Source organism: Dipodomys spectabilis, unplaced genomic scaffold, assembly GCF_019054845.1.
Source record: "Dipodomys spectabilis isolate Male_0828 unplaced genomic scaffold, ASM1905484v1 ptg000422l, whole genome shotgun sequence".
NCBI classification, from domain to species: Eukaryota; Metazoa; Chordata; class Mammalia; order Rodentia; family Heteromyidae; genus Dipodomys; species Dipodomys spectabilis.
The window spans coordinates 8126207-8140012 of NW_024871099.1; the positions used below are offsets into that span (position 1 = coordinate 8126207).

Consider the following 13806-nt stretch of genomic DNA (forward strand, 5'->3'; position numbering starts at 1 on the left):
TAACAACAGCAAAAAAACAATAACGTTTCCCTGGAGATTAATGTCAGGGTAAAGGATTCGGATGTAGGCTATGAGGATGGGACTGGGTGGCTTAGTAGCTACCAGGCAGACTCAGTGGCTTATTTTATTACACTGAAAATTTGGATGGCGAGAGGAACTATCTAGGGTGTGGTCAAGAGCCTTTTCCAGTCTAGGCACCAGCAACTTGGGCTCTCCATCCCTTCCCTCCCCGACCCTTAGTCTCCCACCCAGTGATGCAGCCCTGGGCCTAGGGACAGATACACAGCCACCCCACACACTTGTTCTCTCCTCAGTTTAATGGTGGTTAGTGGGATTGCCAAACCCCCTCCCTTTCCCCTCCCCGTACAAAAATGTGTGTTTTTTTAAACAAGAAAAAGGGGGCAAAAGCCAGGAATAGGGGGGTAGGGGGTGCAATCTGATATTTCATACAGATTTTTGAATTTTTAATATATTATATATAAAACCATAGAGACCACGCACCCTCCCCCCAAACTCCTTTCTCCTCCCCGGGGGGCCTGGAGGAGAGATGGGGAAGGCCCCCCCAGGAGTGGGTGGACAAATATGGGTGGGACAGACATCAGGAGGAGGTGGAGGGACAGGGAGCCCAGGAGCCTAGGGAAGGGGGTTGGGGATAGAGCTGGGGCTGCCTCCCTCACTGCCCCCATCAAAGTTTTGACACAAAGACACAGAATCCTGTTTCCAGGCCCGCCCCCCCACCCGTCCCCCCACCGTGCAAACATGGCTTTGCAAAGAGGTGCCCAGAGCTCTGTGGAACTCTTACAATGGCTGGCATGGGGTCTGGGACCCCCAAAGAAATCTGTATTCCCCTTCCCTGCCCACCCCTCCCTTCCCAGAATCTGATCCCTCCCCACAAGACCTGGTTCTCTAGCCTAGGGGCCCTGGCTTTCCCCCAGTTATGTTCCCACAACCCAATCCCTACTGCCCTCCCTGGACTTGGGGGTGGACCTTTGGCCCCTGCCCCCTGGGGGACCCGGACCTCGGGGGCCCTCACTTCTGGCCCTAGCACAGATCCAGGTATCCAATCCCCCATCCCTGCCCAAGCATCTGAGGTGTTAGTGGTGAGGGGGAAGCCCACCATCCCAGACTCTGGTAATGTCTTTGCTGGTTCCTTGCAGCTGGCAGTAGGGGGGGACCCGGCCCAGGCCCAGGCCTGGGGTGGGGGTGGGGTCAGATGAAGAACTCTTCTTTCCTTTTATGCCCATCGCTGCCATTGAGGAAGGCTTCTCTTGCTTCGCCCTGCTCATCCAAGCCACTGGCCTCATGGGTCAGATAGGAGCCTAAGGTATGGTAGATTTCCCCCCAGGCAGTGGGATGTTCATGTGGACCGGCATGTTGGGCACAGACATGGAGAGAGGAAGACAGACCAGGCCAGACAGACAGAGGGAGAAATGGAACACAGGAAGAGGGAGTCAGGTCCAGGGAAGAACGGAATATGACAGGACAGTGGCAGAGAAAGAGGTAAAAAACGAGAATTAGGATTCCAAGTGCTCTGCTCTCCGGGGACTCTCAGCCTGAGGTCCCGCAGGATTCCCAATCTTCCAATCCACCCCTTTCTTCTGGCTCTAGGCCCCGCCTCTTTCCAACCCCACAGCCAACCACACCCATCGCTAGCCCTCGGGCCCTGCCCTCACCCCCACTCACCCTTCTGTCGCACGGAGCACCACACCATGCCCACTAGCACGCATATGATCAGAAACACCAGTAGCGCCAGGATGCCGCCAACAATGGCGTAAGGAACCGACGTCTGGGCTTCTACCACCGCACCAGGGTCTGCCAGAGGGACAGACAGGGCACGAGAAAGACCACGTCCTTAGGGATGTGGTCCCAGTCCTGGCCACACCTTCCTGCAGACTACATCAGAAACCTTGCCCCTTTCTCTGCGACACCCTTCCAAAACTTACTGCTCCCCCTCAGGCCCTTCTAGGGGTCCTCTTTCCAGATGCTCCATTTCCTGGAAAAATACTTGGTTTTTCTCCCAATACCTGCCCTGCCTTCTGCCGGGATAGAAACATGACAGACATCCTCCCCCCAGCCCACCCCCTCCGTGACTCCAGCCCTGCGCCCGGCCCAGGGCCGCCGCTGCCCTCACCGTAGACCACCAGCACGTAGAGCGCCCTCGCGTGGCCGTGCTTGTTGGACGCCTCGCAGGTGTAGGTGCCGTTATCCGCAGAAACCAGGCCGGGAAGCGTGAGTGTCTCCCCCACGGCCTCCGCCCTCTCAGGCAGAGACTCATTCCCCCGGTTCCAGCGGATCTGGTTCGGCCTGGTGGGGGGGACAAAGGACAGTGAGAGTTAGGAACTCATGCTCCTTCCTAGCCCTTCATTGCTAGAAGACCATCAGGCCTGGGTCCAGCCTCCCCTGTCCGGGGATCTCAGGCTTCCTCGCCCTCCCAGGCCCTTCCACTCCTAGAACCCCCACCCAGAGTCCTGGGCTGCCCCAGGACCACCTCAGGATCAGCGCCCACCTGGGGTTGCCCGTGACGGCGCACGTCAGCACCAGCGTGTCCCCTTCCCTCACCACGGCTTGGGAGGCGTGGATCCGGGCCGTCGGGGAGTCTGTGGGCAGAGGGAAGGGGGGGGATGGCGGTGGGGCCAGGCCCGCCCTCCTCCCCCAGGCACGGGCGGCTGGCGTGGGGATCCCCGGGGTGGACCCTGCCCTCCAAGCACTTACACTGGACGTCCAGCACGTACTGCGTCTGCTTGCTGTGTCCCGAGGGCAGCGCCTGGTTCTGCGCCTCGCAGATGACGATGCCGCCATCGTCCTTCCGGTCCACGCGGAACCGCACGGTGCTCGCCACGCTCCACACCTTGCCATTTTCCTGGCCACTGCTCACGCCTGCCCCCAGCCCCGCCCCCCAACAACGTCAGGCCGAGGCTCCAGCTCCAACACCCCACCAATCGCAACGCAGGCGGCTCGCCAAGCCCCGCCCCCGTCCGCAGACCACACCCCCGCCGGAGCCAAGTTCTACCACAAGCCCCGCCCCTTCCGGAGCCCCGCCCCCGCCTGCCTCCAGCCCGGGCACCTTTCAGCTCCTTGCGGTCGCGGTACCAGCGCAGGACCGCGGCGGGACGCGATCGAGGAACCAGGCAGCTGAGCTCCACCTCGCCGCCCTCCACCGCCTGCTCTCGGACCTCCACCACAGGATTCTCCGGGGCCACTGCGAAGGCGAGAAGGGGCGCAGGGTGTCAAGGGAGGCACCCTCGAGGTGGACTCAAAGCAACCAGACGAAGCCGTGCACTGGGGGCTCACGCCTGTCAGTCTGACGACTCAGGAGACTGAGATCCGAGGGCGGCTACATCCAAAAGTCCATGAGACTCTTACCTCCATGTAACCACCAAAAGGCCAACAGTGGAGTTATGGCTCAAGTGGTAGAGCACCAGCTATGGGACAGCTCCTGGACTCTGAACTCAAACCTGAGTATCTCTCCCCCCCCCAGCCATCCCCCCCAAAAAGCAACCAGGCCAGACACTGGTAGCTCACGTCTGTAATCCTAGCTGCTCAGGAGGCTGAGATCTGAGGATGGCAGTTCAAAGCCAGCCCGGGCAGGAAAGTCTGTGAGACTCTTATCTCCAATGAACCACCAGAAAACCAGAAGTGGTGCAGTGGCTCAAGTGGTAGAGTGCTAGCCTTGAGCTGAATTGCAGAGGGACAGCGCCCAGGCCCAGCAGAGTTCAAGCCCCACGATTGAAAGGGGAAAAAAAAGCAACCTGGAGCAAAGATGTTCTGAGTGTCAGGGGTCAGTCACAGAGATCAAGATGTTCAGGAAGGCAGCCATGGTTGCTGGAGCCAGATGTCCAGGAACTGAACCACAGCCAGGCCAAGAAGGTCTCAGGAGAAGAGAGGTGCAGCCGAGGAGGGTGGGGGGCAGTACCTAGCACAGTGAGCGTGGCGATCTGGTGGTGTGTGTCTTCTGTGTAGAGCTGGCAGAAGTAGCCACCCTCATCCTCTAGGCGGGCATCTGAGAGCCGGATCCGCACCCGACGTGGGGAGAACTCTTCAAGCTGAAAACGCTCATCCTTCAGGGCTAGAGAGGAAAGGGGGAGACGTGAACATGGGACAAGCTGACCACAGGAGCTCACATCCAGCACTCTGCTTTTCTCCAGCTGGACCTATGAATAGTCTGAGCTGTCCAACTGCTTCCTCCCCGTGGGACCCATCACGATTCAGGTCCTTCTGCCTGCTGGAACCAGAAGCCAAGCCCCAGGCCCCTTCCTCCCTCCAGAATCAGTTATGTCCAAGCCCCAGCACTCACCTCGGGTGCCATTGAAGAAGAGGGTCTGCCGAGCCGGGTTCTGGATAACAACTATAGATCCATCATATTGGTGCAGACGACAGGTGATCTCAGCCACCCCACCCTCAGCCACTGTCACGTTCTCTGTCTGTACTTCTTGTCCGGCCCCTAGAACAGTGAAGATGATAGGAGACTCAGTCTTTTCCTTCTGTTTCACTTCCTTGTCCATCCAAGTAACTCACCAGTCTGTCTCCTGCCCTCTCAGCCAGTACATTACATCCAGCATCTCCCACAGGCTAGGAGCCAGGAGATCTCCAGCTCTGGAGGAGTTGAGACCAAGCCCCTGTGGCCTATGCTGCATGGGACAGCCCAAGGACACACCAAGGTCACAGAAGGCTCTAAAAGAAAGTCCCATTGGGACACTGAGCTGGAGTGCACCCAGTGTAGGAGGCTGAGGTGTATTCAGCAAATAGCACCTACCGTACCTGGGTACTCCCTGTGGCTTGTCTCCAAGCCACAGACATGGCCTCAGCAAGCAAGCTTGACTGTTCCTCCCAGAAAGGAGGGGCTCTGCCTCCCCTAAGCAAGGCAGGCCTTTCTATGGCACCCACCAGTAGCATTCGCTAGAGGTGACATAGGAGTCGTGGAACCTTCTGCCACCCACAGATGGTTAGTGGCCATGTTCCACTAGTGCTAAGCCCCATGAAAAGAGAAGCCCAGGAAATGGCCAGCCCCAATGTCTGCCATGTGAGTGGATCCATCAGCCACCAATGCATCACAGGGTAAATGGAGGTCACAGAAATAATTCCAGGTAAGACCAAAAGAAGACTGCCCACTTGACCTAGCCCAGCTTCAAGAAAAAATAGAATGAATGGTATTTAAGTCAGAAAGGTTTTGCTTTTTTGTTTTTTAAAATCTACTGGGTTTCTTGTTTTTACCATTACTCAGGGCCTGGGTGCGCAAGGCTGGTGCTCTACCACATGAGCCACAATGCCACTTCTGGTTTTCATTGGAGATGACAGTCTCACGGTCTTTCCTGCCTGGGCTAGCTCTGAACTGTGATCCTCAGATCTCAGCCTCCTGCGTAGCTAGGATGACAGGCGTGAGCCACCAGTGTCCAGTTGTCTAATGGGTTTTGAACTGAGCTTGTACTTGGTAGAGCCACTTGAGCCATGTTCTCAACACTTTTTTTGTTTTGTTTTGCTTTGTTTTTTTGGTCCGGTCATGGGGCCTGAACTCTGGGCCTGGGCACTGTCCCTCAGCTCTTCAGCTCAAGGCTAGCGCTGTACCACTTGAGCCACAGCGCCACTTCCGGCTTTTTTTTTCTGCATATGTGGTGCTGAAGAATCGAACCCAGGGCCTCATGCATGCAAGGCAAGCGCTCTACCACTGAGCCACCTTCCCAGCCCCATCCCAACCCTTTTTGATTTTGAAAGGGTCTTAAGCTTTTGCCCCGGCCTTTACTTTTAAATATAATTTTATTATTAACTTTCTTGTTTATGTGGTACAGAGGAATCGAACCTAGGGCTTCATGCATGCTAGGTAAGCACTCTACCACCAAACCATATTCCCAGCCGCTTACCCTGTTATTAATCCTTCTGCCTTCCACATAGCTGAGATTATATGCATGTACTACCAAGCCCAACCCTAGCCACTTTGAATGGTTTGTTCCATTGTAAAGTTAATGGATACATCACACACTAGGCTATGAGGCTACTTTCCCAGCATCCTTTGCAACTGAGCAGCACCATGTGACTGATCTCTGACCATCTGGATATAAATAGGAAAGATAAATACATCGTTCCAAGTAGCCCATAACTCTTGCAACCCTTCAGGCTGGGTGGGTATGGAGCACTCCAAGGAGAGCCCCAAGAAGTGTAGGAACACAAGCTGGCAGGATCTCTGATCCACAACTGACTACTCTCCTTGGTCTGTCCATTTAGGATTTGGATGAGAGCAAGCAACACACATTTTTGTTAAGCCATAAAGATTTCGGGGCTAGCTGGGTGCCGGTGGCACACAACTGTAATCCTAGCTATTCAGGAGGCTGAGATCTGAGGATCGTGGTTCAAGCCAGCCCAGGTAGAAAAGTTCCCATAAGACTCTTATCTCCAATAAACTATTCAACAACAATAACAAAAAAAGCCAGAAGTGGCACTGCAGCTCAAGTGGTAGAGCGCCAGCTTTGAGCACAAAGAGGCTCAGGGACAGCACCCAGGCCCTGATTTCAAGCCCCAGGACTCGCCAAAAAAAAAAAAAAGATTTCAGGGCTGTTTGTTATAGCAGCTAACTCACCCTGACAAATCCATCAGAGGAGCAAGTGGAAGACTAGAAAAGGTTGGCTGGGAGACTTGCTAGCTAGAGGCCCTGGACTCGTCCCTAGCACCCCTTCTCCCCTCCCCATAAATAAAAAAGAGGAAAAAGAAAAGAAGAAATGGAAAAAGAGAAAGAAGAAAAGCTACCGTATACAGAAAACAAAGCCAAGACTAATCAGCACTAGCCTTTCTGCCACCATCTCTAACATCTCCAAATAGCAATCACCACAGTAGCTACGGTTTGTTAGGTAGCTGCCAGGCTCAGCCCCGTGCTGAGGGCCTTACTGATTTATCTTGCACTTAATCTTCGCAGTACCTGCTCAAGGAAACCACTGCTGTCTCTCTCCCTCCCTTCCTCCTTTCTCTTTCCTTCTTTTTTTTCTCCCTCCTTCCTTTCTCTTCCTCTTCTTCTCGCCCTCTCCCTTCCTCAATGGTCCTGAGGTGGGAACTCAGGACCTCCTCATATCTCTGCCACTTGAACCACTTGAATCTTTATTGATTGCTTGGTGCTGGGGATTGAACTCAGGGTCTGACATCCCAGTTCCCATTTTACAAGTAAGGAAACTGACCCAGACGGATGGCTGGACTTGCCCAATGTCAGAACCAACTGGCAGAGCAAGCAACCTGCACCTGGATCTTTCAGACTGCCTATCCAGGACCTAAGTCCACTCTCAGTTCTCAGGGTGGCATGGTCAGCATTGGCAAGGGATTGTGGGACATGAGTGTCATGGGCTTGGGATGATGTCTTTGTTATTATTTGCGATGGAGGTGTGTCTAAGTGGTAGTGGTAAGTGGGTTGGGCTAACTGCTGCCCCCTGGTGCTGGAAGTGTGTATGGTATTTGATAAACACGAAGGAATTGGGGGGGGGGGGCGGGAAGAGAAGCTGCCCAACAAACTGGGGCACCTGGCAGGGTTTCATCACTGCAAAACCAGTAAGAACCGTTATTGTCATGGGAAACGCGGGTGGGTCGCAGCTGTACCACCTGCCACCAGTGCGACCTTGGGCAAGTGTGCTTACCTTGCCCAGAAAACCAGAAAACCAGAATGCTGCCAGTGCCAGCCTCATGGGAGCCAGCGTGGACCCTGCGGTTCAGGGAACCCCATCTGAAGGCCATGGTTATTTACAGCCCATGCCCGGGGAAACGGACTTGGGTGTCTTGGCCCTTTAAAAAAAAAAAAAAAAAAGCAAAACACCTCGCTGAGGGTCCTGGATCTGACACTAGTGTAAGCTAAGCCCCCCATTTTACAGATGTGGAGAATGAGGCTTGGGATGGGGCATCCAAGGCAAGTCAGTAGACTAAAGATACCCCTCTGTGGGAGCCATTTCCACCTCAGGATCTGCCTCCCCCCACCCCAATTTACCCACTGTTCTCTTAAGGGTGCACATGGGGTGAGGGGGGGGGCTTTTGTTTTCTTTCCTCCCCCTCCTGAGGAGTCAGTAACCAACAGGGCTTGTGCCTGGAATACTAATATTTTAAGAGCTTTTGTTTCAGGGTTCGGGGGTGGTGGGGGGGCGGGACTTTGTGGTTGGAGAGGGGCTGAGCCTTTGGGACTGGGGCGCTGGCCCTTTAAACTGTGTTGACAGATTTTTAGTAGTCATAGGGATGGGGTGCCTGGATAAAGGGGCAGGGGAGGGTTTGGAGAAGTGCAGCTGAGCAGGTGATAATGTAGAGAGCCAGGAATTCAGCTTCTTCTCTCAGACCCAGGGGTCCAGGCCTCAGGCCTCCTCCCTCAGACCTAGGGGTCCAGGCCCCAGGCCTTCATCAGACCTAGGGGTCCAGGTCCCAGGCCTCCCCCATCAGATCCAAGGGTCAAGGCCTTAGCCATCAAGGAGTCCAGGCCCCAGCTCTCTTTCCAAGTCCTCCTCCCTCAGATCTAAGCATCCAAGCCTAAGACCTCCTCCCTCAGACCCAAGACGTCAGGGCTCAGCCCTCCTCCCTCAGATCCAGGGATCTAGGCTCTCTGCATCCTTCCCCTTTCCAGACAGGAGTCTGAGACTCCAGCCTCCTGCCCCCCTCAGACCTAGAAGTCCAGGGCCCAGCCCACCCCCCCACCCCCTCCCTCCTTCAGGACCCAGAAGACAGGGGTCCAGAGCACACAGCTGGCGGATGTTTCCACGGAGACTAAACAGGATGGGGGGAGCACTTCCTGGGTCCTGAGTCAGCGAATGCCCAAGGGAGTCTCAAGGTCACTATTTCAGGAAGGTCACAGCCACCCCCCCATCTGTATCCGCTCCCCAGGGGGTTCCTGGCATCAGCCCTCCTTCCCCCTTCCTCTCCTAGGGAGGTGGTACATCCCTGAATCCCGATGGAACCCCCCCTACACCCCCCCATCAATGGCGGAGTCCGAACATCCTCACACAAAGCATCAATTCTTCACCAGCTCAGCCTTGTGAAGGCGCCTGTATTTGCAGGACCTAGGCATCAGGGTCCCAGCCCCCCCCCCACTGAAAACCCCAGCTTCATCCTCTCTCCGGACCCAGTCCTATGACCCCCCCTCTCCCCACCCCACCCCCAGCCACAGAACTTCCAAGTGCGACTTACAGACTCCTCCATCCTTAGACCCAGAGTCCAGGACCCAGCCTCCTCCCTCAGACCCAGGAGTCAAGACCTCAGACCTCCTCCCTCAGATTCAGGGGTCCGGACCCCAGTCCTCCTCCCTCAGATCCAAGAGTCCAAGCCCCAGTCCTCCTCCTTCAACTCATGCATGCTGGCCCATCCCCTCCCATCTTAGAAACTTTGGGCTCCAAGTCTACAGCCCTCAATCCCCAGAGCCCCAGTCCTGCCTTTCTCTGTCCATTGTCTCTTTGGGGACCCAGGCATCATCAGGTGGGGGCGTCCGGGTGAGTCAGCAGCCTCACACACAAAGTCCTCCCTGTGGCCCCCACGTTCCTGGAATATTAGGGACTCCCTGCATTCCAGGCCCAGGCTGGGAGGGAGTAGGACTTGGGAGGGTCACCCTGGGTGCAGGTTCGTGGAATAAATTCCTGCTCCCGGAAGAGTACCTCCTACAAGACCCCCCCACTCTGATCCGTCACCCCCCCCAGTGCCCCTTATTCACCCCCTTTCTCTGTGTCACCCCAGCTGTATCCCACCCCCTACCATAATGCGTGTTGCACGGAAGCGCTGGGGGCCTGAGCTCTGTGGACTGGGTCTGCCCAGGCAGAAACCATGAGTGTTTGGGGAGAGAGAAAGCTGTCTTTGTGTTCCCCGAGACGGGGACAGGCCAGGCTCGCACGACATTAACCCACCCCCCCCCCCTGGGCCCCAGCCCTGCTGGGGTTCAGGCCTTGGAATCCATGATGGAACCTGACTCCCACCCCTGGGGGGGTGCTGGGGACTCAAGGGTCCAGTTCATGGGTGGGTGGGGTGGGGGGGTGTCATGATAGAAATCTCCAAAGATCTACCCCTCTGGGTAGCATACAATGAGGGGAGGGTCCCCCTCTTCTCAGAGTGGCTGGTCAGACTTTAGCAAGGGGAAAAGTTGACTCACCCTGGGAGGAAAACATTATTTGGAATCAACAAGCTCCCCCCTCTGCCAGGCTCCCCAGTAACTGAACGGCTTCTTTCTTCTTTCTCGCTATGTGCATATCTGCTTTCTAGGCTGTTTTCCCCTCTTACCCTATTTTGGGGTTTGAGGGTCTCTGTTCCCTCCTTAGTTCTCACCCGCCTCTCTCACACCTTCCAACTTGCCCACCCTGAACACTTCTTCCTATTGACAGCAATCCCATCAGGCCTTCGGCGAGCCTCGGCGGCTGAGTGGGCCAGGATGGGAAGAATACGGTTTTGAAAAGACACAAAAATTGCTTCCATCTTCCATGCCCACTCCTGCTGGCTGGATCCCGTGAGGGGAAGAGGGAGAGAGAGGGGGGAATCCCTCATCCATTCCCTTCCACCCACAATCTGGTGGCCAAGACCACTCTGAAATAGCCAATGAATGACCAGGAAAGCAGGCCAGGACACTTAGAGGCCAAGTGTCACCGCTTCCTATTCCGACTCTGCAGAAGAGGGAAACTCAGAGGCTCAGAAGAGAAAGGTGACACAAAATACCAGAGGGGTAGCGACCTGGGATCTAGGTCCTTAGCTTCCAGCCCAGAATTATCTCCATAACGCCAAGCTTGCTCTGCATCTATAAAGTCCAGGCCTGTAATTGAGCAAGACATTTACAAGAGAAGAGTTGGCTACCAAGCAAGAGTGGCTACAAACAAACCAGGGGCAAAGGCTAGGTGCAAGTTCTTGAGAAAAAAAAAAAAAGGCATGGGAGGAAGGAATCCTGGGCCAAGTTGGTGGATCAGCTGAGAGACATTCTCATCCTGAGAAGCCAGTCCTTCCATTCTACACTCACAGACCAGAATTCCTTCCACAGGCCAGAAAGGCCAAGATCCAAGAACTCCAACAGCTCAAGATTGCAGAATTTTAAAGATGTCAAGATGCCAGCACGCAAAACCCTCATCGAGGTTCTAGAACTTCAAAGATGTCAAGGTTCTAAGGGCTTCCAGATTCTAGAATCCTAAAGATGGAAATGTTCTAAAGCCCCTCAGAGCTTTTGTTTACTGGGTTCATTGGCTCCAACATGCTATGAACCTGGCTTTAAAGTCTAAAAAAAAGAAAAAGGAAAGAAAATGGGTGGAAATGTAGCTAAGGTAACAAATCTCCCACTGGGGAGATCGGGGTTATGTGTTGTGAAGAAAGGATGGAAAAGAAGGTTACAGGAGAAAAGGGAGAGCATCTGGGTTCCTGAGACGAGGCGGGAGGGGGCTCTACCTCAAACCTTGGAGTGGGGTAGGTATGACCCGACTCCATGAACGGAATAATTTTCCCCTCTGAGCTGACATTCTTTATGTGAGTATATATGTGCTGGGCCTGGAGCTTGAACTCAGGGATTCAGTGCTGTCCCTTAGCTTTGTCACTCAAGGCTGGTGCCTACCACTTGAACCACAGATCCACTTCTGGCTTTCTGGTGGCTAACTGGAGATAGTTTCTCAGACTTTCCTGCCCGAGGCTAGCTTTGAACCGTGAGCCTTAGATCTCAAGTCTCCTGAGTAGCTAGGATGACAGGCGTGAGCCACCACGCTTGGCTGACATTCTCTTGTAAGTCACTTTACAGAAGGGGAAAACTGAAACCAAGGAAGATGGGGGTGTTTTGTCACTAGCTGCTTTAAACCCACATTCCCCCCCAGTCCTGTGCCACCTTGTCACAATTCCTTTCCCAAATCGCTGTAGCGTACACCCCAAACCCTGCTTCAGCTCAGCCTCTTCCAAAAGGGGTTTGACCCACCAGGGAAGGGGAGACCCATGGTAGCTCTGACACACACAATGTGAGTGTTTGGGTGACATTTCCTGACCTTGTCTCCATCCTCAGGGTCACCCTGTCTTGGGTGTTCCCAACTTCCCACAGTGAGTGACAAGGGTATGCAGATGGCTCCCTGGATGCCCCAAGGGGGGCTGCTCTGTCAGTCAGAGCCAGGATGTGTGGCTGGGTGGGGAGGGCTGAGGGGGGAGCATATGTTCCGTCCACGTGTGTACCACTTCCACACACATCCACATGGCCGGTCTCCCCCTGGGGGGGGGGTTCCATCAGCTGCTGGGCTGGACTGGAATTTCTCTCCAGGGGTACAGTGGGGTGCAGGCATGTTGGAAGGATGGGGGATCCCGAGGAAGACATTGTGTGAGCAGGGGAAGCAGATGGGCAGGGGACAGAGAAACATTGGGACAGAGAGAAGGAAAGAGATGACAGAGGTTAGGAAGAGAGACTAGAGGGGCACAGAGAGAAAGGGAAGAGAAACGGGGTGACAGCGACACAGGGGCTGAGGTGGAGAATGGGGGCATAGTGAGAGAGCCGAAAATACAGAGGGACAGGGCAGGGTGAGTGTTGACTGGGGGGGTGGGGGGTGGCTACAGAGTGACCCAGGGAAAAGGGGGGGGCAAGGGCAGGATGGAGTGATGGGGAACAGAGAGGCAAGGAGAACGGGGGACAGACAGAAGGGCTTGGAGACCGAGAGAGGACAAGGTGGAGGGACAAGGAGAGCGAGGGATCCGGAGACAGAGGGATGCAGAGACCGGGACAGAAGGACAGCGGGGTCCGAAGGGGAGAAGGCGGGCTGGGATGTGTGGGTACGGGAGGAGGGGGGGGTGTCTCAGGCCCTTTGTCCCCGCGGGGATCCGGGCCTGTGCGGGGTGTGGGGGGGGCTGCGGCACGGCGGCCGGGCCCGCGCCCCCTCCCCTCCCCTCCCCCCCGCCCCGGCTCGCGGCCCGCGCGCTGCGCTTTGTCCGGGGGAGGGGATCCGAGCCCGGGGCCCCGAGCGCGCATTGTTCGGCCTCTACGGCCCCGCACCAGCGGGGCTGTCACCGCGGCGCGAACCCCCTCCCCTCACCCCGCAACGCCGCCGCCGCCACCCGCAACCCAGTCCAGCCGGCCGACCCCCAGCCCCCGACCCTACCTGGCCCCGCCGCGGCCGCCCACAGCAGCAGCAGCGGCCACTGGAAGCGCCGGGCCCGGCCCATGGTGCCGCCGCCGCCGCCGCCGCCGCTCGCTCCCGGCCCGGCACCTGCACCGCCCGCGCCGCCAGCCCCGCCCCGCGCCCAGGCCCCGCCCCCTGCCCGCCCGGAGGCGTGGCTTTCTCTCCGGAGGGCGTGGTTTGCGGCGGTGGGCGGAGTCGGGAGGGGAGGCGCGGAGAGGCTGCGTCCTGGGAGCAGGTGGAAGGGGCGGCGCGGGCCCCCGGGACGGGTCCACGGGTGTTGTTGCGGGCGAAGGCGCCGAGGCGAGCGTGGGCCGGCCGCACGGAGAGGCCGCGCGTGGGAAGGGGAGAGGCGCGCGGGAGGCCCGTGCCGGGAGCGCGCGCCCAGGCTGGGGGGGTGGGGTGAGGGAGGGGTGGAGGGCGTGGGTGTGCGCCCCGAGGGAGGCGTGACCCGGGAAAGGTGAGCGGGAACGGACAGGTAAGGGTGCAGAGCCCCCACGGCTGGACAGGTTTCCCCCCCATCTCTCAGGCTAGGGCCCACCGGGGGCCCCCTCCCTCCCTGACGCGAAACCTGGGGTTTCAGCCTCATTCTCCTTGGAAAGCCAGCTCCTTGGAAGCAAGCCTGGATCCTGAGCCCCGGGGGAGAGAAGAGGGGAGGGAGGGAAGGAGGGAGGGAGGGAAGGAGGGAGGCTTCTATGGATACCTGCCAGGCCTAACCTCCCAGCGCCTTCTCCTGGTCCCCTCCTGCCTGCGCAGTCTG

The 13806-nt window shown here is 56.8% G+C and overlaps 1 protein-coding gene across 1 annotated transcript; it reads right to left on the bottom strand.

Moving 5' to 3' along the window:
- Positions 1-301: 301 nt before the first annotated feature.
- Cadm4 (cell adhesion molecule 4) lies at positions 302-13109 on the bottom strand. The gene is made up of 9 exons (XM_042667947.1): positions 13029-13109; positions 4295-4441; positions 3914-4066; positions 3065-3199; positions 2713-2877; positions 2507-2597; positions 2132-2304; positions 1684-1812; positions 302-1319 (listed from the first exon to the last, which is right to left on the bottom strand). Exons 1-9 carry the CDS (start codon positions 13090-13092, stop codon positions 1210-1212), a joined length of 1167 nt encoding a protein of 388 aa, XP_042523881.1. The 5' UTR covers positions 13093-13109; the 3' UTR covers positions 302-1209.
- Positions 13110-13806: the final 697 nt, after the last annotated feature.

What these genes read in the sequence shown, in the direction of transcription:
- Cadm4 (XM_042667947.1), bottom strand. Translation starts at nt 13,092, where the DNA reads ATGGGCCGGGCCCGGCGCTTCCAGTGGCCGCTGCTGCTGCTGTGGGCG. An exon ending in CGCCACGCTCACTGTGCTAG is followed by an intron (nt 3,200 to 3,913) that starts GTACTGCCCCCC and finishes TCGCCTTCGCAG; the next exon opens with TGGCCCCGGAGAATCCTGTG. An exon ending in CGACCGCAAGGAGCTGAAAG is followed by an intron (nt 2,878 to 3,064) that starts GTGCCCGGGCTG and finishes GGCTGGGGGCAG; the next exon opens with GCGTGAGCAGTGGCCAGGAA.